This window comes from Protopterus annectens, chromosome 1.part0 (genome assembly GCF_019279795.1).
Source record: "Protopterus annectens isolate FY-2018-M chromosome 1.part0, PAN1.0, whole genome shotgun sequence".
Classification (NCBI taxonomy): Eukaryota; Metazoa; Chordata; order Ceratodontiformes; family Protopteridae; genus Protopterus; species Protopterus annectens.
In genome coordinates, this window is record NC_056725.1 from 1,798,880,060 (window position 1) to 1,798,906,754 (window position 26,695).

Sequence of the window (26,695 nt, forward strand, 5' to 3'; positions counted from 1 at the left end):
CAGTTTCCATGAACTATTTCCCACAAAGTGAGCCCTATAAAGTCAGCAATGGTAGCACAAAGGGATAAAGCTCCAACTACAACCCATGCTGTCAGTGTCCAACTAGTGCTGTAGCACTTGCCAGCACTGGAAAGTCCATGTCCATCTTGGGAGAATGGAGTGCTGTGCCAGACAGACAAAACTGGCACAATCCCATCAAAGGCTGGGGCAGTAAGAATAAATAAATAAATAATAAAAATAAAAGGGGCAGTATTACACATCATCCTGAAAGCTAAGAGTTTGGATCAATAAGCTACCATTTGGTGACTGCCTTCATTAGCAAGTCTATGGGAGTGTGCACTCACAAGGAGAAAGTGTAGTGGGTCCTTATGACGCAGGTAGCTAGCCCCCAACACGCACACCTAGAGGCTACCGTTAGGACTATACAAAACAATTCCCCTCGGTTGTCAGATTACCATTGACACAAGCAACCCTCAAGGATGGCTGTAATGAAGCCTTCCCTGAAGGTTCTCACTCTGTGTGGTACAATCATTCATAGAGAGAAACAAAGAGGCTGAATCAAACTGAGGATGGCTAAATGACTGTCAATCACAGAGGCGAACGTTACCTAAAATAGGAGTGAAGTAGTAATCTTCAACAGAAACAGTAATCTCTGAACTTGCAGAAAGGTTACTAGCAGATATACAAAGACTATAGTGTGGGAAGGTGGCAGATTAATAACAGCACACACCAGTTAAACATTTTCCTCAGCCTTTGTTATTGCAGCCATTGTCAAGAATTAATGCAGTGTGCATGTAACACCATCCTCAAGAATTAAAGTAGTATGTATATAGCGATGTGCATTTTAGTCAAGTGCAGCATAATAGACAACAGGCTTCACTGGTCATGCAAACATTTTTTATTTATTGTTTGTTGATTGGGTAAGTCTCACTACGTTAGTGGACTCTTCAGGAGAAATCCGAGGTGATATTTATACCACTAGTGGACATCTGTCCAGGGCATCAGGAAACTAACCCTACTCTTTTTGATAGGTGTTGTGGGATCTTTTACATCCATCTGAGCTACCATCAATTCAAGTAGTTGAGACCTCGGTTTAACATCTCACCCACAGCAAGGCAACTCAGGAGAGCAGCAATCCAGTCACCTAAAGTGGGAATAGAACCCACATGCTTTCAGTCTTCCAGCATAAAAGGCAAGTGGCTACTTATTGGGTTACTGATAAAACAAGGCAAACCACCAAAGTCTGTCGGTCAGAAGAGAAACCTATTACCCTACAGAGGATATCATTTGTCTGAAAATTAAGTATAACACAGTTAATCAAGAGCCCAAAACCCTGGCACTGCACACATCAATTTTAACAAAGCATGTGGAGTCTACTACAAGCAGTACAATGCAGACGGACGGGTACTAGACAAAGGTGATGCACAGTCTGAGACAGATAAGCATTTATGGTTCATGACTACTCTAAGTCACCTGTTCAAATTATGTGCTTTACTGCACTTATAAAATCGATTAAAATTTATTTTAATACCTAAAAAAAATCAAAGAAAAAGGCAAGCATACTTTAAATATTTTTGTGCAAGAGTAGGGTATGTCAGATCCTTCCAAATTACTGAAAACGAAACTATGCAGGACAGAGAGGAAAGAGAAGAGCTGGGGTGACAAATACTGCCATACTGGGTTACTATATAATTCAAATGTCTGCTTTTATTTTTCATATAATTCAGAAATGTGTTTGAACACTTTAGATCTCCTTTTCTCTACATATGTACGTTTCCTAACTTTCATCTCACATTCTGAGGAGGCACAAAGATCACTGAGCCACTACATTTTACTGTCAGCACAGCAAGCAAGTTGACCTCTAGGAAATCGGATCCAGGCCAGCAAGATGCAGCTTATTCAAATGTCATAACCACAACAACTACAGCATAGTACAAATAAATCTTCCAGGCATGGCAGTGACTTCCATCCACTGCCCTCTTCAAAATTAGCTGATGCCTGAATGCAATGAAATAATGGCAGCTCATATTACTTAAGTTATTTACAGAGTTTCAGATTGTGATTACAAAGATTTACAGTACCTAGTCACTGTTCCTTACTACCAAATGGTGCTACAGCACCATTTAAGATTTTTTTCCTAAGCCATGAACATAAGAAAACATGCACAGTAAAGATGTGTCAGCCTTTTTTTAAGGACATATCATTAAAACTATAACAGCGTATTTACCCAAGTAAAAATGAACACTTTAAAGTAAAGCCAAGGTAACACTTAATAATATTAGCAATGCATTCTATCCAAAGCCTATCATTCTCCTAGATGAAGAAACTGAAACCATGGCTTGTCCTTTGCACAGGATAATGACCCATAAAAACTGCTGATGCTTTTATATCTTACATGTAGGAGGCATATTAAAATTGTAGACCCCCCCCCCCCCCCAAAAGGTCTTAACATACTATTTACTGGTCAGGAAGAAAATATTTGCCAGGACAAAGATCCAGACAGATTAGTGTTTTAATCAAGTCATGTTAACCAGGGTAGAAACACTACATGCAAATGCCTCTATTCAGAAGTAACCAGGCAGCCTAACATTTTCTAAAGGACTTGCCATAATTAAATAGCAAGCAAGCAGATGCTGCATGAATCAAGCCCAGTCCTACAAGCCTTGGGTGCTATACTACTGGACTGCTTTCCTGGAGCTCCCTGCTATGTGTTACTCCACAGGGCTTCTTTTATTTTAAACTAAACTTCCATCAAGAGATGGCTACTGCTGCAAAAAAGCTCACGCTTTTCCTACAGTACCCTTGTCTTTGAATGATATCACAATGGAATGCTGACACTACCTGTTCCAGAAGCTGACGTAATCTGTGGAGCTGGGACTCTAACTGCTTGTTGTGGTCCTCTAGAATTTGCATCCTAGCCTCTAGCCGTCCCTTGTGCTGTCGAAGCAGTTTAGCCTCTGCAAGAAGTTCGGCATCATCTGGAATTTGTGGTGGCAAAACGTCAGAGGCCAATGAAGCAGGGTTGAGACTTCGATGAAGGTGTTCTTCCTTCAATGTCTCATATTCGTCTTGAAGATTCCTAAAATTATATTAGAAGACAGAAAAATAAAAAAGTCTTTCAGCAGCATAAAGTTACAATTTTATAAGTGTAAAGTTTAAAAGTCAAAAGATGAACAACTGCTAAGATAGCCCACTTATTTTAATATAGTTTTCGTTACATACCACTAACATATCTTCAGCACTATCTCAAAGGAGTTGTAGAACAAATGGCTATGTTTCCTGCATCCGAACAGACCAGCTTATGTAAATATGAATGTCTATGAGAAACTATTAGCTGTAAAATTCTATGTCTGGCAGATTATGTTTCAGCTTGCATCTCATATGGAAATACCCCCAAAGGCTGTTTTATACTTTATTCCTTCCTTGTGTTTCTTTTCTTTGTTTTAATGACCTTTCAGATGACAGTACAGGTCTACCTGGAATATGATGATGAATACATTATCACTTTGTTCTAAAACATAATGCTTTATCTGTAAATTGTACTACTACATGATGACAGAGAAGCAGAGGAGACAGCAACCGGGACTTATTTTTTATTACTGGAACTGACGGCTTTCAGTCCTTTCAGCAGCAGGCTACATGCCTCATCCTGTGAAGAAAACAGTATTCACCACTCTTCTGTTTATATTACAGTCCCTTGTTAGGTGATGCTACACGGTCCACACCTTTCTCCTCTTTCCACACTTCATTAACTAGACAACCCTACTGAGAACAGAACAGTTAGAGAGGGGACCGGGGAAGAAAACAGTCTGAATTTAATAAAAACATTCATAAGCAATGACAATCACAATAATATATTCTACATTAGAGATGATGAGTAATAGGTTTTACAAAATCCTAAAAGGAGTGCTTAAGTTGTTGTTGTTGTTGTTGTTGTTGTATCTTTCGGCTTTTCCCAGTTAGGGGTCGCCACAGCAGAACTCCGGTCCGCTAATGATTGGCAGTAGATTTTTACGTACAGACTTGCCAGACCTGACGCACAACCTTCAATGAAGGTACGCCCATTCACACATGTCTCCGCACAGAAGACACTTTAGCTGAGAATCGAACAGGACAACGTCTTACTGTGAGGCGACAACGCTACCGCAGCACCAAAGGAGTGCTTAAAGTAATGATGTCAATTTTGCATTAGTTAAAAGTTGACAGCAGTCATGAGGAAGCTGCTACAAAGGTAAATAAAGTAACATTTCCAATATGTAATAGGGGATGAAAAGATGGTCCAGATGTTTCATTTTTGTCCAGTTTGAGATGCAGCGATGTACCGAACGCTTTGCTTCAGCTAAACGATTATGTGAGGTGTGTCACTGATGTGCATATGCACAAATTATCGAGGCTACTCATGTGTCAGTAACTATGCACCAGAACTTGATATCACTCCTTACCTGCTAAATCACCTTTAAACAAATGCTGCTCTACGTACGGCTGATCTTACTGCTTTGATTTATGCAAAAGTAACAAAAGAAGACATGCTGACATCACAAGAATCAAACTTTTTCTTACACATTTTTAATGGTGCATCCTTTCAGACTGCTCAACTCTAATCTGGTGGTATATATGTACAGATACATATATATATACACACACACACACACACACACACACACACACACACACACACACACACACACACACAAATACACAAAAACCCAAGTATAGACAGACGCACACACTCAATGTAACCTAGTACCGAGGACAGTAGTGTACAGTGTAGCTAGGGTGGGGACGAGAAGGACAACCGTCCCAAGTGCAAAGTGTGTGTGCGCTGGGTGCAATCAACTGTTCTCAATCTCTCTTTAATGCAACACTGTGTTTTAAAAGCCAGTACTGCATTTGCAGTCAATCCTGAGCATTGTAGCACTTTGTGTGTAGTCTAAATTGTAGCAATCAGTTTGCCACAGTTTTAAAGTATATATTTTTTAACTAAAACATAAATGCTGTGACACCTCATGCAGTCAGGATGTAAACTGTGGCAACTATTTGCTACATTTGTCATACACCTGGCCACCTGATTAGTGTGCCAGTGGAAGGTACATCCACATTACTTTTTTTGCTCTTCAGTGGAACTCCCATGGGGTGGATCTGATTCTAATAAGCTAAACTGCTTAATACAGTAAAGTGCTTTTTATCTTCATAACAAGCCTAGCCAAGTTCGACCCTTGTTTCCACAATTAGCACCTAATGCCAGTGTCCAAGAGTGAAACAGGTGGACTCCTGGGTGAATTTACAATTACCCATTCAATCGTCCAGACTGGGTTTGAAGAGGGCCAATGAAGTGCTCTGTTTGACATGAAGTGGGAGTCTGTTCCAAAGCTGTGGTAATCTCTGGGAGACAAATCTGTCCCTCCAGCAGGTTCTATTAGTGTCACATACCAGGTTAAGGTCTTTAGAGTGAGTAACCCATGTACCATTTGACTTGTGGATATACAGCATTTCCAATAAAGCAGGGTCAGAGATTGCCTTGTTTGCAAGGCAGAGATCGCCTCTGAATAATCTGCATGAAGCAGAATAAAATGACAGTGATTTCAGATGATCCACATACGACAAATGCTGAGGACCTTGAATTTTCCTTATGAAGGACCTTTGTGGTTTCTCCAACTGCTGCAGGTGCCTGGAAAGGTACATACCAAAGGCATTGTACTCAATTATTGGCCTGATGAGGGAAGAGTACAGGGAGGTTATAACTTCTTTTTTTCTGGAGGCAATCCCCTTACTTATGAGATGAGCGATATAGAATGCCCTACTTACCACTGTGGAGACATGGTGATCAAAGGTAAGATTGCTGTCAACCTGTGTGCCCAGGTCTCTCACCACTGAGTACTTAGGGTACTGTTACTGATGTGGTAGTTAGCAGGAACATCATTCTTATCTAAAGGGATGATAACACATTTTTCCTGCATTGAGTTTAAGGCCATGACTTGACTCCAATCATTTGTTTGTGTAAGACCCTCTTGTAGGATGTTGACATCATGTGGAGATTCTATGACTGCGCCAGTTTGCAGTCATCAGCAAACTTTGTCAGCCACAGACCTTTAGTCTTTGCTTGTACTTTGGAGAAATAGAGCCCAAAAAGTAGAGATCCCAGGACTGATCCCTGTGGAACACCACTGGTTACAGGTCTGCTGCTGGAGGTGGATTCCCCTATTTTGACTGTGTGTGTCCTATCAGTGAGCCAGTTAGTGACCCATCTAACGATATAAGGGTTGATACCTACCTGGGTGAGGTTGTCAATGATGCCTGAGTGGGGGACAATGTCAAATGCCTTGGCCAAGTCTAGGTAGGTTGTATGCACAGATTTCCACTCATCCAAGGCCTTGGTGACTGTCTCAAAGAAGTAACAGGCATGATCTCCCTTTCACAAATCCAAACATGGTCAAGTGACTGGACAGTACCTATATCTTTGTTTATAAGGTCCATGATGACTTGCTCCATGGCCTTGCAGATAGGGCTAGTCAGGCTAATAGGTCTGTAGTTCCCGGGGTCAGTGGAAGCACCACCTTTGTGCAAGAGAATAACGGTGGCCATGCTCCATTCAGCTGGGAAGAAGCCTGTGCTTAGACTATGACTGAAAAGAATAACCCAGTGGTGTTGCTAACTCTTGTTTGAACCTGTGTAAGATGCAGCCTGGGATGTTATCAGGTCTCACAGATGCCGTGTTTTTCGTCTTGGAGAGGAACTCTATGACCTACACTTTAGAGATACATGGTAGAGGACAGGTGGTAGGGATGTCATGGGGTACATGTGGCGGGAACAGGGGAGTGAAGTTTTCACAGAACCTGTGGGCCGACAGGTTCTATGTCCACAAGCTCAGTATATATGGCATCATTAACTACCAGTTCAGCACAAATCTGGGCCTTTCCTTTTAGGTTACGGATGTAACTAAAGAATGCCTTACGGTTGTCCCTAGTTTAGGAATATACTGTCGATTCATAGTTTGCTTTGGAGGACTTCACAAGAAGTCTTATTCACTTGTTTAAGCTGAGGAGGGAGTGTTTCCAGTTTGGGGCTCACTTCCTTTTACTCTTACAGAACAATTTCTTCCTCTTGTTGTAAAGCCTGTTAATGGCAGTTGTCCACCAGGCAGGTTTGCTCTTCTGGAAGAGCTTGTTTTAGTCCTATCGAGTACGGCCGAGCCAATGCAGTTATACAGGTGTTTGTATAAAGCATTGGTGTAGAACTCTGCATAGTTGCCAATTCCATCGTACAGTGAAGCTATCTATACCATCCCATAAGAGGTTCACTTGAAGAGATAAGGGGGTGGGGCACTGGTTCATGGTACAGGCATAAAGTACTGGTTGAGCCAGCTACACACGATGAAATTTATTTTTTAACCTTGAGACTAGTGAACATTTTCCATAAGGCAAAACACAAAAAGGGAAAACTAATTGCATAAGAATACTTACTTTTGATATCAGCATACAAATTAAATCTAGAGCATTATCAAAACTTATGTAATGTGCGTCACAGATCACTTTCTTACTTAAAATAAGAAAGTAATCCCCTTACATTGTAGAACGGTTTCTATTACTTTGAATACTGACTCTTGCCTACTGTGCTGCTTGGAACCTGGGTCTAATTAGAAAAGGGTCAAATAATCAGTTCACCTCTCCTGTATTCAACTCATAAACAGACAGTCAAGACAGACAAAAATGACTGTTTTCAAGCCACTGGACAACAACTGTTGCAAAACCATACAGTCATAAAAAAATTAAGCACTCATCTGTAAATGTGAAAACAGGACACGTAGCTTGCAAATACAGATAAATGCAGGCAGCATGTAGGGATATGCAACTCCAAAACTACTAAAGTAAATCCATTTTCTGGAATGAATTGAATAAGGAGTGTTAACTTCCATGTTAATTTATGAAGTAATTATTAAGTACTTGAAAATTCAGTTAAAACCAGGACCCAGGGTATCAAATGTTTGATACACATGCATGCCTGCCCACCTTTGCCTCTATTTTGACCATCTGTCTGTGTGTCCTCTAAGCAGCTGGGACCAAGTTTACTTGCATAAATATATAACAATAAAAATAAAAATGCATCCTCCGGTTTTTAATTCACCATCAAAATCTAGCAAGTTTAATGATATAAATGTGAGCTTGTTGGTCTTGAGAAATCATGTAAAATGTCAGACATGCTGACCTAACAGCAAACAACCTCAGGAATTCCCATTACATAGGCAGTTCTTTACCTGCAGTTCTTATGTCACCACAATAATGCCATCCAGAATAGTAACAGTTTTAAATTCCAAAATTCGTACCTGCACTTCATAGAATACGAAGTCTGAACATATAAAAATGAGAACTTTCAAATACCAAGTCCAAGATCTCTGTGTCTCATAGTAGCCTCCTTTTTCCCAGGTATGAGTTTTATATATATATATATATATATATATATATATATATATATATATATATATATATCTATCTATCTATATATATATATATCTATCTATCTATATATATATATATATATATATATATATATATATATATATAAAGAATGCAGCCTGTATGGGGGCACGGAGTGGGGGGGGGGGTTGTAAAATAACTCTAAAGGAAAACGCAATTGTTGCCATTCAGTTTTCCTTTAGCTTTGCCATTTTTTCCTCTTAATTCTGGGACTCACAACTACAGCTCTTGGAATTACAACAAGGAGCCTGCCAGACCAGAATGTCCTGTTATGCTGCAATCAAAAATCCATTACTTTACCCACTGAGATCAGAAGAATCTTCAACTATGCAATTCTCCTAAAGCACTCATGGTAAATTCAAGTCTCCATCTCCTCAAACACACTTTCTTTTTTCAGGTGATCTCGCACACGCACACACTGAAAGCACCCTCCCACTTTCAGCTCTTGACCATCAAAATGAGAAGGGAGGAAATGTACACTAACTCGGTATATGAAGCCAACTCAAAAGATGGAGAGAGCACAGACCTTTCTACTTTCAGTCCACAAAGATCTAGACTTGCATTGATTACTTTATAACAAAACTATCTTACATGGACTAGACATCAGAGCACCCTACACAAATCTACAAACAGGTGTTTAAACAAATCAGGCGGATGCCGTGAATTAGGATAAAAGTCCATAAATATCGACTCTGCATACAGGTATTGTCTAGGCGATAATGTTTAACAAAGGTATACTTGTTACATCAGACTGCAGCATCAAAAATCTACTGAGAAAAAACTTACTGAAGTGCATTAGAAGTAGCAGCAGTTCAAGTTCAAAAGGCTTTAAGCGGCCTGGCAAGGGTTTAAGCACTATGCAGCACCATGATATAACACAACGTAATTTGTTTTAGGACCGAGTTATCCTCCTCCTCTCAGTAATAATGGAAACCAAAAGTTGCTAGGAATTACAGGAACCAGTTTTCTTTCAACGCAGTGCACATTAAAATACACTTTTCACTGAGTTTGTCTAAAAAACTCTCACCAAGATTAGATCCCTGGGAAAAAGGGAAAGTGAAACATTTAATTTAAATCACATTCTAGCAAAACCTATGGTAGAAATGTGGGATTATTAGAAGGAAGTTTTCCCTCATGGAGAATAAGGTGAGGATCTTTGCACCATAACACCTGAAGGTCAAATGTTCTTTTGAATGATGAAATAACTAATGCAACAGTTTTCCAAGCCAGACATTTTAACAAATGCCAAAAATGTTACGCATTCCAGACAAAAGGCAGGTTTCAATGAGAATCGTTAAAAGAACTAGGCACCAGAGAAAGGTTTCCATAAGTAATAATGGGCTAAACTTTATTAACATAGGGTCACAAAAGGCAAAAAATGACACAAGAACTTTAACCAAACATTACAACAAACTATTACTTTGACAACTGTTTGTTTATAGCTATACAATGTGGTGGGGAAAGTCATTAGAATGGGGGATGTAGAAAAGGAGTTGAGAGATTAGATGGGTAATATCTCTGCAGTCCCATAAGGGTCATGGATTAAATGAACATAGCCCTCTACGCCCAGTTTTAAAATCTAGGGGTTTGAGGAAGAAGTAATTTCTGCACACATATATTTTTATTTGCTGGATTTTTCTTTTATACACTTCTTAAGGTATGTTTCTTGTTTCACCTGTTACAGAAATCAGGTACCTGTATCTTTAAATATGTGATTCCTATGATTGGTTAGTTGTGTAAAAGGTAGTGATGTAACTATTTAAATGTGGATGTTGTATGTTCTCACTTTTTGGTTCCTTTGTCGGTCTAGCTAGAGGTTTGGTATATACTTTTTTCAGTATGTTCTCACTTTTAGTCTGAAGAGTGTATTTTATATAGCGAAAGAGCTTACCAGTTTTACTATTAAATATGTTCCTTTTTATGTGGGGTTGTTTTATTCAGTCGTGTTTCTGTGTGTGCTTTCTTATCACTTATCTTGGATTTATTTCACACCACACAGTTAATTCTTTGGGTTTTCTTTGCTTGCTTTACTAACAAAGGGTCACAAAAGTAAAAAAAAGGACAAGAACTTTAACCAAATATTACAACTATTATTTGACAATTAATTTGTTTTTGTTAAACAGAAGTAGTTAAGAGGGGCTTGTTTCTTTATTGTCATTCTTTCCATAAGTCCATTTTCACTGATGGCCCAAGGAGAAAAGCTCCAGCATGTTACATTTTTGAAAAAGATGAATGTCAAACATTACAAAAATAGCACTGTGTGAACATACAGTCTATGTACTTGCTGGTCTAATATGACTGCCATAAAAATAAATATTTATACAGTTGTAGTATCCATCCATCCATAACTCCCTTTTCCCATTTTATACATAAGTCAGGGTGTCACATCAATGGTGACCATCATCTATAGCCAATGTTCATACCACTGGTTAGCTAGCCCTATTGGGGTTTTATACCACAATCCAGGTCTTCATCATCTCCTCCTCTTTGCATCTCCAAAGAGCAAGGCTAAGAGTACAGCTTCCATGGGACCAGATGACATTTCAGGCTGCTTTCAAAATATTCTAAAACAAGAGCTAGCTACTCCATTAGGCACTCTATTCAAGCACAAACGGAGTACTGGCTTTATCCCCACTGAATGGAAAAAAGTGACTGCCATCCCCCTCCACAAGGGCGGCTCGGCAACAGACCTGGGCAACTATAGACCTTTAAGTTTAACCAGGCTCATTTGTAAGGTAATGGAACGAAACATCATGGCCCTCATAAATAAAGATATAGGTGACCTCCAAAGCCTGCATCTGTACCAGTTAGGTTTGTCAAGGGCAGGTCATGCCTGCTAAACCTGATGGATTTCAAGAACATGACCAGAGCCATAGAAAAGGGCAAATCCGTGCACACAGCCTATCTTGACTTGGCCAAGGCCTTCAACACTATCCAACATTCAGGCATCATTGGCAAACTAACCCAGACGAATATCAACCCTTATGTTGTCAGGTGGGTTCCAAACTGGCTCACAGATTGACAACAATCAGACAAAGTGGGGGACTTGAACTCTACCAGCACACTTGTCACCAGTGGGGTCTCACAAGGGTCAGTGCTTGTCGCTCTCTTGTTTGACAGACTGCAAATTACATGCCATCACTGAATCCCCTAGCGATATCAGCATACTTCAAAAGAGGCTTATAAAGACCAGTGACTGGTGCCAAAGACATGGTCTTAAACTAAATGCTAAAAAATGCATCATTAATCCCTTCAATAAAGACAATGTCCCTGCTGATTATAAAATAAACAATAATACCCTAAATACCAATTCAGTAGTGAGAGACCTGGGAAAACACATTGTCTGTGACCTTAACTTTGACCACCATGTGTCAGCTGTGGTGAGGAAGGCATTCTACGTCGCTCACCTGATTAGCAAAGGCATTACCTCAAGAGAAAAGGAGGTTATATAACCCCACCTGTACTCATCCCTCATCAAGCCTGTTACTGAATACAATGCTTCCTTTGGTATGCACCATAGCAGATACCTCCAGCAACTTGAGAGACCTCAGAGATTTCTAACTAAGAAAATTCAGGGTCTTCAGCACGTGTCTTACACAGGCAGACTGAAGTCACTGTCAATGTACTCAGTAGCGTATAGACTACTTAGAGGTGACTTATGTCTGGTTTACAGGGCTATGTCTGACCCATATCTAATGGAAATGCTGCGTATCCGTAAGTCAAATGGGACTAGAGTCAATCTTTTCCAAGGAACTCAATCTAGCATGCGACAAACAGGACCTATTGGAGAAACAGATACATGTCTGAGAAGTTGCCACTCCTCTGGAATAGGCTTCCAATCCATATCAAGCAAAGCACCTCCATGACCCTGTTTAAGCACAACCTGGATGACTGGATGGGAAACCATAAATTTCTGCCGGGGATTGCCCTGGCTTCTCAACTGGACATGGGTAGTCCTTGCTAGAAAAACCTTTGGCAGAGACGATACCTCTCATCTAGTATTATATTGGGATTTAACAGCTAGGCTTGTAAAGACAATTGCGTCAATAGCCTAGTAACATCCTAAGAAATTCAGTTTAAGAGTACAGTGGGAGTTACTTTGCCAGGATTCTACAGATAAGACAGAGCCTTGTTTAATTTTCTGTGGAATTTCTAGCATTGGGGCTAAACAGACAAATGCAGATCCTTGACCTACACCACTTCTGTTTTGTCAAGAAAATATCCTGCCTACTTAAACTGATTCAACTTCTTCAAAAAGGTTATTGAAGCAATGGATAAAGGAAAATCAGTACATACCACATACCTATATCTTGCAAAGGCATTTAATACCATTCCAGACTTGAACATTGTATGTGTGCGTGTGTGTGTGTGTGTGTGTGTGTGTGTGTGTGTGTGTGTGTGTATATATGTATATGTATATGTGTATATATATATATATATATATATATATATATATGTATGTATATATAAAAAAGAAAACTCTTGTACATGTAAATCCATACGTAACCTAAAGCACTGCAAACAACTCACAACTAAAACCTGTAAAATTAGGGTGGCTGACTTCATCTCCTCCAAAAGACCTGTCACCAGTAGTGCACTCCAGGGTTATGTCCTTGGGCCACTCCTCTTTGGTATTTACTTCTTGGAGATCAAAGCCAGTGTTAAGGGCTTATGGCTGACCAAGCTGCCCGAGGACTGTAATCTAGATGCCATTCTTAACTCTCCAGAAGACACAATGTTCTCCGAACAGTGGCCTTCCTAAACAAACAGCTGGTGTCAAAACCACTGACTAAAACTTAAATTCCAAGAAATGAACAAATGTGTCCTTCAGCATGCACAATATCCCCTGCAATTATCACATTCATAACGCGCCCCTAAAAATTGATCCCGTAGCTAGGGATCTGGGAAACAATGCATAAAAGCCCACTTAAGAAATCGATATCTGTTCTGCAACATAAACAGAACATGTTGGAGGAAAAGATGTGTTATGACACAGCATTGCACTTGTGTGGAATCTTCTTCCTCTCCACATAAAACAAAGTACTGCTCTTGCTCTAGTCAAACATAATCTGGGCAACTGGATGGGAAACTGCAAATTCATCCGTGAAAGAGAACCCCTGTCCCTTAAGGAAAGGAGTAAAATGTAAATGTTCCGCTGCTCTGCATTATTTAATATTTAAATTACAAGGACAAAAACTTAATGGGGATGCATGGGTAGGCTTCTAAACATCCTCTAGAGTTAACAGCCTAGTAGGAACCTATGAATAGAACACCCCCCTCCAATGCTGATAAGTGAGAAAGTAATTCCCTTTCTGATTATCTGATTATGAAGGGGGATCCTCTTCCTCCGGTTTCTGAAGCAGCAAAATATATTCTGGTTGAATCTGCAAAAGGAAAGGTAGCCTTCAGAGTGATGGCTCTATCCAAGATATTACAAGTAATGCAAGTACTTATTTTGGGGCAAGATATCTTTTGTCAACATCTGAACTTGTAACCAATGGTTCTGACATTAACAAAGCTGAAAAAAATAAATCAAAAAGACAAAACAGCAGGAAAGAAATGCAAAGTGATGGTACACACTTTTCTTTATTCACATGCCTCCAAAGGAAGGAGTATAACAACCAGCACGTCCTTTCACTGAAAATTTTGCAATTTGCGCAACTGAAAACGCGACATACATGACAAATACAGCAAATGAAAATCTTTAGGAGGAAAATAACTACTAGCAGGTACATCTGCTGGTGACTCTTCAGCAACCATAACATCACCAGAAAAAAATGCAAAACGTAGCAAGTTAACACCAAGTAGAACACAAAGTCAACATGGGTACTTAATTGCTTCTGATGCTCTGAACATTTTGTTTTCCAGTCCAATTATTTTGTACAATTAGAAGAGGCTGTATTATTGAAGACAGAGCTGCCTGTTCTGCCCAACACCAAGTTTCCTGTTCTATCCCTGGCATGGGGGATATAACCCAGCAGCTGAAACGAAGCATCTGTACTGCTCTAACAACTTGACCAAAAGACAAATGCTTGTCTGCAGCCAAAATCCCACTCTAGAAAATGACTGCAGCAATAGTTGAGTACACTTACCATAAATGTAGATGGTCGAGTGTATTCACTGTTGCAGTCATTACATTTGGGTAATCTGCTGGCAGGTTGCCCTCGGTCGGCCTGATTAACAAAGTCTTGGGGCCTGCGTCACTTGCTGTCCCTTCTTCCATGATGTCAGGGGTATAAAACATGCAGCCGACGCCATTACATCGGCTTTTCTTGCCCCAGATCTCAGGTGCCCCCCAAATAGGGAGCAATATATATATATATATATATATATATATATATATATATATATATATATATATATAAAATTAAAAACACAAAAAATATACCTCCAAACAAAAGCAAATACACCAAAAAGGCCTTTAAACATAGTAAAAGAAAGTAGAGGTATAGTAAGAGAAAAACAGGGGGCTGGAGGGAGGGTAACCAGGACTGCAACAGTGAATACACTCGAACATCTACATTTATGGTAAGTGTACACAACTGTACTATGTACTTTGTGTTTCACTGTTGCAGTCATTACACATTTGGGTAGAATCATAAAGCTATGGTTGGGAGGATGGATTTATACAGCATTAGGACCAGCTATAAGGCCCTGCAGGACAGCAGTGGCAAAGCCAGCTCTGGATTTAGAGAAGAAAGGTGAATGGTAATGTTTGGTGCATATATCAGAAACGAATACAGACGCTTATCCATTTGGAAATAGTCTGCTTTGAAATAGCCTTTCCCTCTGCCCCTGCAGCAAATGCCACTAGTAGTTCAAATTTTCTTAGAGATTTAAGTAAAATCTAAGTTGTCTGTGTACATCCAATGAATGCAGAATCCGCTCCCCTTGTTCTGTGGACTGGGAAAGAAAGTTGGCAAATGAATGGTCTGATTAAGAGCCACACTAGATACCACCTTAGGCATGAAGAATGGATTTGTCCTGAGAGACACCCTGTCCGCATGAAAAATAATGAAAGGTTCCACTGCCATAAGAGCCTGTAATTCAGAAATCCTTCAAGCTGAAGTGACTGCTAAAAGGAAAGCTGTTTTCCAGGAGAGAAATTTTAAGTCTGCAGTAGCAGCTGGCTTGAAAGGAGGGAGAGTGAGTTTTTCCAATACAAAATTGAGGTCCTAGGCAGGGGTTGGAGCTCTCCTGGGTGGGCTTAAGTTTTTGGCCCCTCTGAGATACTGCTTTAGCACAGGATGAGAGAAGAGGGGAGGTTCTGAGTTGTAATGAGCTGAAATGGCTGAGGCATGGATTTTTATGGAAGAAAAGGACAGGCCCTTGTGAAGCATCTTAGTTAAGTATTGTAAAGTCTGAGGAATATTGGGCACTGCTGTGCTTATTTCTAGTGATTGATTCCAGGCACAGAATCTTTTCCATTTGTCAGCATAAGATTTTCTAGTACTAGGCCTTCGCGCCTCCCAAATGACATCCATCACAGGTTTGCTGAGGAATGCTAAGGGTGAATTTAGGTGATTAGCCACGCTGCAAGATTCAAAGTTTGGAGCGGAGTGGGCAGAAGTTGGTTGTTCTGCTGAGACAGTAAGTAAGGTGTCTGAGGCAGGTGCCACGGTCAAGGGTGTGACACATTGCGCAGGAGTGGATACCAGTGTTGGCGAGGCCAATCTGGAGCAATCAGAATAATTTTTGGTTTGTCCTGTTTGACTTTTAATAGTACTTTGGAGAGCAGAAGCAGAGAGGGGAAAAGCATAAACTGATACTTTTTTCCAGCTGAATGATAGAGCATCCACTTTCCAGGCTTTTTTGTGATGAGTCCTTGTGCAGAATTTGTCCAACTGACAGTTCTGGGGTGAGGCAAAAATATCTATGTCTGGATTCCCCCATTTGCATGTCAACATGCTGAAAATCTGTGGTTCCAGTTTCCATTTGTGCGGGTCCATAAGATTTCTGCTTAGTTCGTCTGCCAGAGTATTTAGCTTTCCTGGCAGGAACTGATCTTGCAGATGTATCTGATAGGTCAAGGCCATGTTCCACAATGCCATGGCAAGTCTGCAAAGGGGGTAAGAGTGTGTACCCCCTGTTTGTTTATGTACCACATAACTGTGGTGTTGTCTGTCTTTATCATTCATTGTCCTGGATGAAAGCAGTTCTTGAAGGCTGTCAGTGCATTCTGTACAGCTAGCATCTCTTTCTGATTGATATGAAGGTGCATTTGATTTGGTCTCCATTTGCCCGGAATGCACTTCCCTGCCAGATGAGCCCCACAAGCATAGTCTGATGCATCTGTAGTTAAGGTTTGTGCGGCAGGGGCTGGAGTGAATGGCAGTCCCTTGTTTTGGTGGCAGGCCTCTGCCCACCATAGGAACTCTAGTTGCAGGCAAGGCATGATAGGAATCATTGTTTCCAGGCTGTGACAATGTTGACTCCATAAACTTTTTAAGTACCACTGAAGTTTCCTCATATGCAGTCTTGCATATGGAATTAGAAGAATGCAGGAGGCCATTAACCCCAAGGCTTGCAGAATTTGTCTTGCAGATACCAGGGTTTTTGTGGCCACCTGTTTGAAGTAAGTTACCAAATGAATTTGCTTTTCTGGCATAAGGTAAGCCTTCTGGGCAGCTTGCACCCAGGAATGTAATTTTTTGAGAGGGTACCAGTTGTGATTTCTTTTTGTTTATGGTGTACCCTAGACATGTTAGAACCCTTTTTATAAATGCCAGATGTTTTAGAAAAATGTCCTTGTTTTCTGCCTGAATTAGACAGTTGTCCAGATATGGATATATTTGAATATTTCTTTGCCTGCAAAATGCAATTACTGAAGCCAGGCACTTTGTGAAGACTCTGGGTGCAGTAGATAAGCCAAAGGGCAGTGCAGAGAACTGGTAATGCAAGTAGCCTGCTTTGAAGCGGAGGTATCTTCTGCAAGATTCCCTGACTGGGATATGCAGGTAAGCCTCTTAAGTCTAGAGTTACCAACCAGGCATCTTTGCCTAGCATAGGAAGTAACTGCTGAAGAGTCAGCATCCTGAATTCTGGAATGTCCAGAAATGTGTTTAGAGTAGATAAGTCCAGAATTGGATGCCATGATTTGTCTTTTCTGGGTACCAGGAAAAGTCTTGAATAGAAACCTTGTCCCTTTTCCTCTTCTGGTACTGGTTGAATAGCCCCCATGTTCATGAGGGACAGTACTCGTTTCTGGGCCTCTGCCCACTGATTTGGGGGCAGGTCTGGCCATCCGTTTGGGATTGGCAACGTGTGGAAATTAAATCTGTATCCCTGGGATACTATATTTAAAACCCATTTGTCCTGGGTTATAAGTTGCCAGTTTCTCGCATGAAGTGCCAGTTTTCCCCCAAAATGGGCCGGCTAAAAGGTAAGTGATTGGTAAGTGTAGAGGGAAGTCATTGAGACTGTTTACCATAGGGAGGTGCCTTGTTGTTTCCAGATTTGGAGGTGGAGGCACCCCATTGTTTTGTTCTAAAAGTCCCTTGTGACTGAAACCTGGAGCCTTTGGAATGTCTGGGTTTGACTTGAGTGGCTCTCGAAGGAACTGGGAAGGACAAGTTCTTAGTAGCCCAGTGCCTACTAAATCTTGGAGGTTGCACTTGAAAGAAATCTTTCACAGTTTACACAGATTTAGCTTTATCTTCCATCTTTTTTAAAACTTCTTCAGCCTTATTACCAAAGGGACGGCCCTGTTGTAAAGGAGCATCTAACAATTTTGCTTTAATATGATCAGGCAGAGTTTTCTCTTTGAGCCAAGCATGCCTTTTTAGCACAGAGCCAGTTACAGCAGCCCTGCAAGAGGTCTCCAAAGAATCAAAACCACATTGCAAAGTATGTTTTCCAATTTGTTCAGCTGAATGCAATAAATCCTGTAAATCTTTATTTCCACACAGTCAGAAATTAACATCATTTTTTGTTTAAGCAGTCCCATGATATGCTGTTGATATTTAAACATATGAAATTGACAGTTTAAAGCCCTGATTGACAAGGTTGCAGACGTGTAAACTTTCCTACCCCATCTATCTCTATCAGAAGGGGTAGGATTTTTAGCAGTAGAGGCCTTAATGCCCTTGGGACCCTGAAAAATGGTTTCAGGATCAGCAATCGGATTTTTGAAAAGGAATTTGTGGGAGTCAGGAACCCTGTAGTATCTGTCCGGCTTACAAGGAGCTGGAGGCAGAGAGTCAGGAGCCATACTAGATTCTGAAAAAAACATCAACAATGTCTAGAATAGGAGGTATAGCCAAAGGCCTATGCTGAGGAAGAAGAAGAAAATCCCAAAGTCTCTTTTTAGATTCAGGGAAATCCTGACTTTCCCAGTGGAAATGTTCCCTTAAGGCATGTAAAGTTCCCCCAAAAGAAAAATCCTCAGTGGGAGAAGCAAAGGAATGGAATCTTCTGCATCAGAGTCCTCATAATTACGTATAAACAAATCCTGTTCATTAGAAGAGTCAAAAGAAATAGAATCCTGTTCAGAAGATTCATAATCAATGTCTTGCCTAGGCCTCTTAGGAGGAGGGGGTTTGGCTACCCCTGATCAGAGTAATTAAATCTTCAGTCATTTTGATCATTTTTTTTTAGGCATAGGGGCCTGTACATGTGGATCAGGCGTCAGTTTTTTGGAGACAGATTTAGATTTTGGCCTTAGATTTGAAGATGGCGTCGGTCTAATGTACAAATCTGTAGGCCTGAAAACACCCTCAGAAGCCAGTGCCTGCACAGTGGCTCTGGACCCATCTAAGGTAGAGACGTCCGCGGGTTCCATAATTGAAGCATCTCGCGGCATACCGACTCTGAATGGGTCTCAGTAGAGGCCTACGAATCAGAAGTAGTGGGTATCAGGGGCTGCAAAAGCCCCTCACTGAGTACCAGTGAACTGGCAACTGGCTTAGGAGAAGCGTTGTCGCCAATTTTGGACCTCGACGGCCTGTCTCTGTCTTTTTCTTTAAATTTTTTAGGTGTTCCGGTAGTCGGATTGCTAACTGACGACATTTCTGGATAATTAAATCGTGAGCCAAAATATTTAGAAGCAAAAACATACCGACGTTGAATAATGCATTGATTAAATTTAGCACAAAGCCGACAGCATGGTACATTGTGGTCAGGGCCTCGGCAAGGAATACAGTACAAATGAAAATCCTTATGAGGTATTTGCTTCCCACAAGTAAAGCAATTATTAACTTTTACTGACATCGGTAAGGAACAAGAAAAAGCTTCCCCAACGGGGTACTTAGCTTTTAGTTGAAGACTTCGGTTCTGAAAATTTCAGGAGTCTGCCGACTGGCACTTACGAACTGCTTCTGCTTCGGGCACCGCACAGCAAGAAAGACTGATGTAATGGCGTCGGCTGCATGTTTTATACCCCTGACGACCTGATGTCATGGAAGAAGGGACAGCAACCGACGCAGGACCCAAGACTTTGTTAATCAGGCCGACTGACGGCAACCTGCCAGCAGACTACCCAAATGTAATGACTGCAACAGTGAAACACTAAGAACGCCAGTGAACTATATTCTTTGAGTTAATATCAGCCACCAGGTCTCAACTTATTTGAATAATTCCCAAGTACTTATCCCAAACAGGGAAGGATAAACTAAGTTAGTCTCTGCAAGAAAATCCTGCTGAATTTTTCTCAGGTCCTACATAAACATCCAAGCCACAGCAAATAACAGACATGAAAAGAATCAGTCAGAAAACTGTACTGCAGATCCTCAGAATAAGTATACATGGAGAGCAAGTAGGCAAAGCTGCAATGCCAACTGTATAAAAGGGGATCCAAACACAGGGGCTTTCTTTCTTTCGAATAACCAAATAAAATGATATGAGTAGAGAAATAGACACTGTCTAATGGAACACCTCAGGTTATATTGTTTGAAGGTACCTGAAAAAACAAAAGAAACAGTAGCCGGAACACCTCCCTCCAAACACCACCACCAAAAAGCATGCTGCTGAAATATTTTATTAAAAAAAGAACGAATACACGAACTACTAAGACGTGGTTTGTTCATAAGTCAGCTTTTGCATGCTTTACCTCGTTCCAAAGACTACAGCACATCTGCTGGAGAGACGGAATATGGCTTACAAAATAAAAAGACTAATACTGCTAAAAGGACACAACCAGGAGATACAATTACTACTTTTCATAGGTTCATAGGTTCATACTAGGCTATCTGCCCGAGGGCATTTACAAGCCTAGCCCATAGTTTTGTGGCTTACGCCACCCCTTTAGTATGGGGAACTATACCCATTATTTTGCTGTGCCTCTGTTGAGCAGTGACACTGAGGTAATCCCTGGGGTATATCTGCGATCTCCCATCCATTGGTCAAGATTTCTCTTGAACAAGGCCAGCGAGGTGCTCTGCCTCACATATACCGGGATTTTATTCCACAGCATAGGGAGTCTTTGGGTGATGAATCTATCCCTCCAGCATGTCCTATTAATAGCCGTGTCGAGGTTTACGTCTCCCGCCCTTGTGGCTCTGACGGATCTAGATTTTTGAGGTGAAGCATATTCATCAAATCTGGGTTTGACATGGCCTTGTATGTTAGGCAAAGGTCACCTCTGAGCAGCGTGTACTGAATAGAGCTGGAGTTCTTTCAGTCGGGCAGCATAGGACAGATGTTTGAGACCCTTTATCCTTTTGGTGAGGAACTTTTGTGGCCTCCAGCTGCTGCAAGTGTCGGGTCAGATACATTCCGAATGGGGCATTGTACTCAATCATTGGTCTGATGAGTGATGAGTATAGGGAGACTATGACCTCCCTTGATCTAGATGAGAATCCCTTCATGATAAGGTGGGCAATGTAGAAGGTCTTCCTAACTACTTTAGCTACATGGGTGTCGAATGACAGACTACTATCAACCTGGGTCCCCAGGTCCCTGATAACTTCTTCTGTACTCAGTGGATTGCCACCTATTTGGTAGCTAGGGTAACCTTGTTTTTCCCGAAGGGTATGACTATGCATTTTTTGGCATTTAACTTTAGGCCATGGCTCTGGCACCAGTTATCTGTTTCTGTGAGACCCTTCTGAAGGATATCTGTGTCAGATGTGTTTTCTACTATGGCGCCCAGTTTGCAGTCATCTGCAAACTTTGTCAGCCATAACCCTCCTGTGTTTGCTTGTACTTCGGAAAAGTAGATGCCAAACAAGAGTGGGCCCAGGACTGAGCCCTGTGGTACACCACTTGTGACAGGCTTTGAGTCTGACATGGCGCCAGCAACTCTGACTTTTTGAAGTTCAGGTCAAGATTTAGTAGACAATTTTATTTTTTTTAACTTATGTTTTCTTTTATTTAAAGTACTGACATGAGGGACATGACATACACAAAAGAATAGAAAAGTTAAGGCAAGGTACATGGAAGAAGAGTAATGAAACTGAAACAAGTTACAACTGTGAAATAATTTATGACTTCATTCAAAAGGCAGCATTCTGACTAGGGTGTGGCAAAGGGAGTGATGTCTCTGGGAACGCTTACCACGTCAGAACATTAAAGGATTCAGGGCCGACATTGTGACTGTTTAAATACATCTGTTAAGTTGTTTGCAGACTGTGTGTTGTGTGTGTCCGTGCATGCATATATTTTTGGTCTTTAACTTCACAGGAATCCTCATCTTCTGGTTGAAGGAGTGCCACTCCAGGGAATGCCAAGGGCACATCGTACCTATTTGGAAATAAGGCCACCGTCTAACAAGTGAACACCATTAAATAAAAATAAGATATAAGGCCAAAACACTACAATGAGATTCGGAAGCTGTGCTTTTTAAAATGTTCAAGTACCAAAGCAAGCTAATTATTACAGAATACAAACATAGAATGAAATGTCAACAATTTGATAATCACTAGAGGCTAAAAGGGGAAACAAGGGAAAATAAATGAAGAGGATGCCCTCTGTACTCATGTAGTCGATGCTATTCTAAGAACATACGCAGTCCACTTGTACAACTGAAAATATAATTATATATTTTAAAGTTTCATTAAAAAAAAACATTCCAGAGTGGCTAAAATTCATGACACATGGGAATTTACAGACACAGAATGGAAAACAAGGTGACTACAGACCTCTGTTCGTCTTCCAAGTCAGCAATGATACGTTCTAGTTCTCCACGCTCTTCCTTTTCCACTAACTTTAAAATCTGAACAGGACTTTGAGGTTGGCTTAGTGGTGACTCCCCTCCCAGAGTCAGACAGTACTGCTGGATAAGGGCATGTTCATCCTCCCTGAAATTATAAATGAAACACAGCATTACTCAAGTCAGATAAAAAGCACCGAGTTATCCAGTAAATGAGGCAAGGTTAAACATAATGCAAACAGTTCAATGCATTCCGCCATCCATTAAGGAATAAAATTCAAGCACATACTTAAAAACATAAGGAAAGTAATAAACCTTAGCATTTGCTTAACAATATAAGGAGCTGTGCAAAAGTCCTATGATGGCTACACTTAAAAAGGCCCTTGTGGTCGTTAGCCTAGTGAACACCTATGAACCTACGATGCTATCATAACAACCAAGCTGACCTTTGACACCGACTCCACTGTGATGACTGCTCACTCATACAAGTATTTTATTTACTCTAGTCTATCATAATGCTCACTCTCATACAGGTAAAACAATTGGTTACACCAGTACTAGCGACAACCGCAAATCCTGCAAACATTTGTTCAAGTACCATTCCGTGATCTACTGTATGTGCGCACATGCATTCATATGGCAAAACAAGGAAAGAGGCCAATTTGTAGGCATCTCTTACAATTACAGATCTGCAAGACTTGCTTAAGCAACAAATGTAGGTCTTGAATCTGAGAGTCCCTTGGCATCAGAAGGCATTCTATTTTCTAAGTTGTGTCTGGCTCCATTCTTGGACACTCCCTAAATACACTGTTGAATTAACTTTATATAAAAAGAGGGAGGCCCTCTGATCCCTTTGTTCATCTCATCCCAAGTGGATAAAACTGATCAGGGATAGAAGAAAAGCATTAAAATAAACATTCCTCCTCTTTGACCCTATAGAAGAAAGGAGGGCTGGAAGGCAAAACTGCTAGCTGATATATGAATTTGCAGTAGGTACTAACACTAAACACAACAAGTTATATCCCTCCAAAAGCAGCCTCAGCAGCAGATCTTTACTATATGAGCAGTCACACATATAAAGAAGGAAAAAACTACAGGTGTTTTAAGATTTTTTCATAAGCAGCACAGACAGCCCAAATAGCACAGCTCTCACCTTTCTCCTTTGGCACAGGGGCTTCCTCTCCTTCTGATATCAGGACTTTGGTGGTATAAAAGGTAATTGTCCGGTACTATCTTCACTTCTTACTTGCTTAGACAATAACCTCAGTGCCCTACAATCAAGAACACAACCTGTGTGGTGCTGACAAGATTGGACCTGTGCCGCCAAGGTAAAGAAGGGCATATGGAGGAGATCTAAACAGGGAGTGGAGAAATGAGAATGAAGTACCCACACCAATTTCAGGCATAGTGGAGGAAGGGAACTGGTCCTGCAACAGTGAATATACTTGAGCACCTACAATTATGGTGTCTTCCTAATGCATATGTGTTATGTTCTTTGAAGTTCACTGTTGCAGATGAGTCTCAGAGATGGCTAAAGTTTGTTGGTTGGCTTATAACAAGAATAGGTGGCACCAACTTCAGCAGGCTGCCCTGGCCCTGGACAACGTCCCTAAATTGCAATGCTTGGAAAATGTGCAGACTGATGATCAGGTTGCTGCTTCCATATTGGCTTGGAAAGCAGTGATGGCAGCCATGACCATAGCAAAGTGGGCCTGGGCCAAGCCAAGGACTTGCTTTTCACGGTGTAGGTAACAAAAGGCAATACAGTTAACAATTCATTAGGAAATGCATTATCTGTTGACAGGGTTCCTTCTTTTCCATCTGCAAAGGCAACAAATTATGGTCTGACTTTTTATCTAATTTTGTTCTATCCAGGTAAAATCCAAGTTGTTTGGGACATCAGGAGAATGCAACACACTTTCATACCTGTTTTGTGTTGAGGGGAAAAAAGCAGTTAGATGGGTGGCCTGAATTAAAGAGACTTCAGCTACCACACTAAGCATGAATGCAGGAAAAGTGAGTAAAGTTAACCTGTCTTTATGGGGGGGGGTCAAATTCTTTACACACAACAGCCTGTAGTTCAGAGATCCATCTAGCAGAGGTCCAAGCTACCAAGAAGACGGCCTATCATGTCAGCATCTCGATGGAGGGTAGAAGCATCTGGTTCAAACAGAAGCAATGATGCATTTCTAGCACATAGTTTAGGTTCCAGGAGGAAGTTAACTCTTTCACACAGGATAGTAAATGGAGGACCCCATACGGAACTATATCATATTGCAGCTGCAAAAACATGCAAGAGGATGTAATGGTAGGCATGCAGATGTAGCAGAAGCATGTACCTTGACAGATGTATATGACAAGCCTGCTTTGAAACAATCTGACAGATTATATAAGGACCATCAACAAGCTCTGCTTCATCCATCTACTGTCCTCTGTTCCGGTATATGGGACAGCCTTTTCCTCTTGGCTATATATGACTTCATGGTGCTGGGTTTTATGGCCTCCCTTAATGTGTGTAGCGTGTCCTCAGAAAAATGTGTTGGATGAGATGGGCACTATATCATCTACCAGGTGAGCAGGTTGGGGTATATGACAGACCCGGGTAGCACCAGTGGTTTTCTCCCCTACTAGGCTGATCAGGAGAACCAGTACTGATTGGGCTAGAAGCGATAAAGTAAAGTCATTTTTGGTCACTCCTCCCTTACCCTCTGCAGTACCCTCAGGATGAGTGGATAGGGAGGGAAAACATACAGAAAAAGGCCTGTCCAAAGAAAGAAGGTGGCATGTGTTAACCTGGCTACCTCCTCTAGGATTCTGGTGCACAAATTTCTGAGCTATTTGCTTTCTAGAGAGGCAGAGGTGTCTATGCCTTCTCTTTTTAACATCCATTTTTTAGAGTCAGATGAAAACTTCCTTAGTCTATCTGCCAAGATGTTGTCCTTCCTGAGAAAGTATTGGAAGAGTTGTGTCAGCCCTTGCGCCCTGAGTCACCTCCCACACCTACACTGCTAGTCATCTGAGTAGGTAAGAGTGTGTCTCACCATGTTTGTACATGCACCACTTGGAAGTGATATCATCTGTTTTAATCCTCAGGGGACTTGGCTGCCATATATGTCTGAAGGCCCTGATGGCTTGGATCACTACCATCACTTCCTATATGTTTATGTGCCTCCTGCATACCCACATGTCCCAAACACCCTGGACTCTCACGTCCCTTGACTGGGCACTCCCAAGGCAGTAGTCCCCAACCTTTTTTGCACCAAGGACCGGTATCAATGTAAGACAATTTTCCATGGACCGGCCATCTCGCGGTGCGCATAATAAAGTAGATATTTATTTATTTGACATTTGTTTAACGAGGAGGCTAGACCTGGGGAGAAAACCTCCAAAGTACAATAAAAAGACAGTTGGCAATAATTACCACAAAAAAGTGTACATTCTGCTTAACAGCATAACATTGATCTACTATGGTTGAGAGGTAAGGAAACCTAATGGCAACCTTACTGATTTTATGTTTATAAGAGCACTGGGAATGCCCAAGCCAGTGCTTTTCTTTGTGCCGGTCCCAAGCCTGGATAAATGGGGAGGGTTGCGTCAAGAAAGGCATCCGGCATAATATTTTGCTAAATCATACATGCGGAAAACAGTACAGCTATACATACCGGATCAGTCGAGGCCCGGGTTAACAACGACCGCCACTAGTACTGTTGGCCAACAGGGTGCTGGCGGAAATTGGGCTACTTGTTGGCCAAAGGAGGAGAAGAGGGGGAAGGCATGCCCGAAGGCAGGTAAAGGCTAGGACTGTGGTAGTGAGGTTCGGAACTTTGAATGTTGGCAGTATGACTGGTATAGGGAGAGAGCTAGATGATATGATGGACAGAAGGAAGGTTGGTGTAGTGTGTGTGCAAGAGGCTAGGATGGAAGGGGAACAAGGCTAGGTGTATCAGAGGCGGGTTCAAATTGTTTTATCATGGTGTGGATGGAAGGAGAAATGGCGTAGGGGTTATCCTGAAGGAACAGTATGCTAAGAGTGTTTTGAAGGTGAAGAGAGTGTCTGATAGAGTGATGTTTATGAAGCCGGAAGTTGATGGTGTAATGATGAATGTTGTTAGTGCATATGCTCCACAGGTTGGGTGTG

The 26,695-nt window shown here is 41.2% G+C and overlaps 1 protein-coding gene across 4 annotated transcripts in view; it reads right to left on the minus strand.

Annotated features, from left to right (window-relative positions):
* UTRN (utrophin) overlaps positions 1–26,695 on the minus strand; it is a 4,744,936-nt gene that overhangs the window by 140,334 nt on the left and 4,577,907 nt on the right. For all 4 annotated transcript variants that reach the window (XM_044069601.1, XM_044069592.1, XM_044069610.1 and 1 more), the window contains 2 exons: positions 22,547–22,705; positions 2,842–3,079 (listed from right to left, as the gene is read on the minus strand). In XM_044069601.1, the coding sequence (XP_043925536.1) occupies positions 2,842–3,079; positions 22,547–22,705 (397 nt within the window). The remainder of the gene's footprint in view (positions 1–2,841; positions 3,080–22,546; positions 22,706–26,695) is intronic.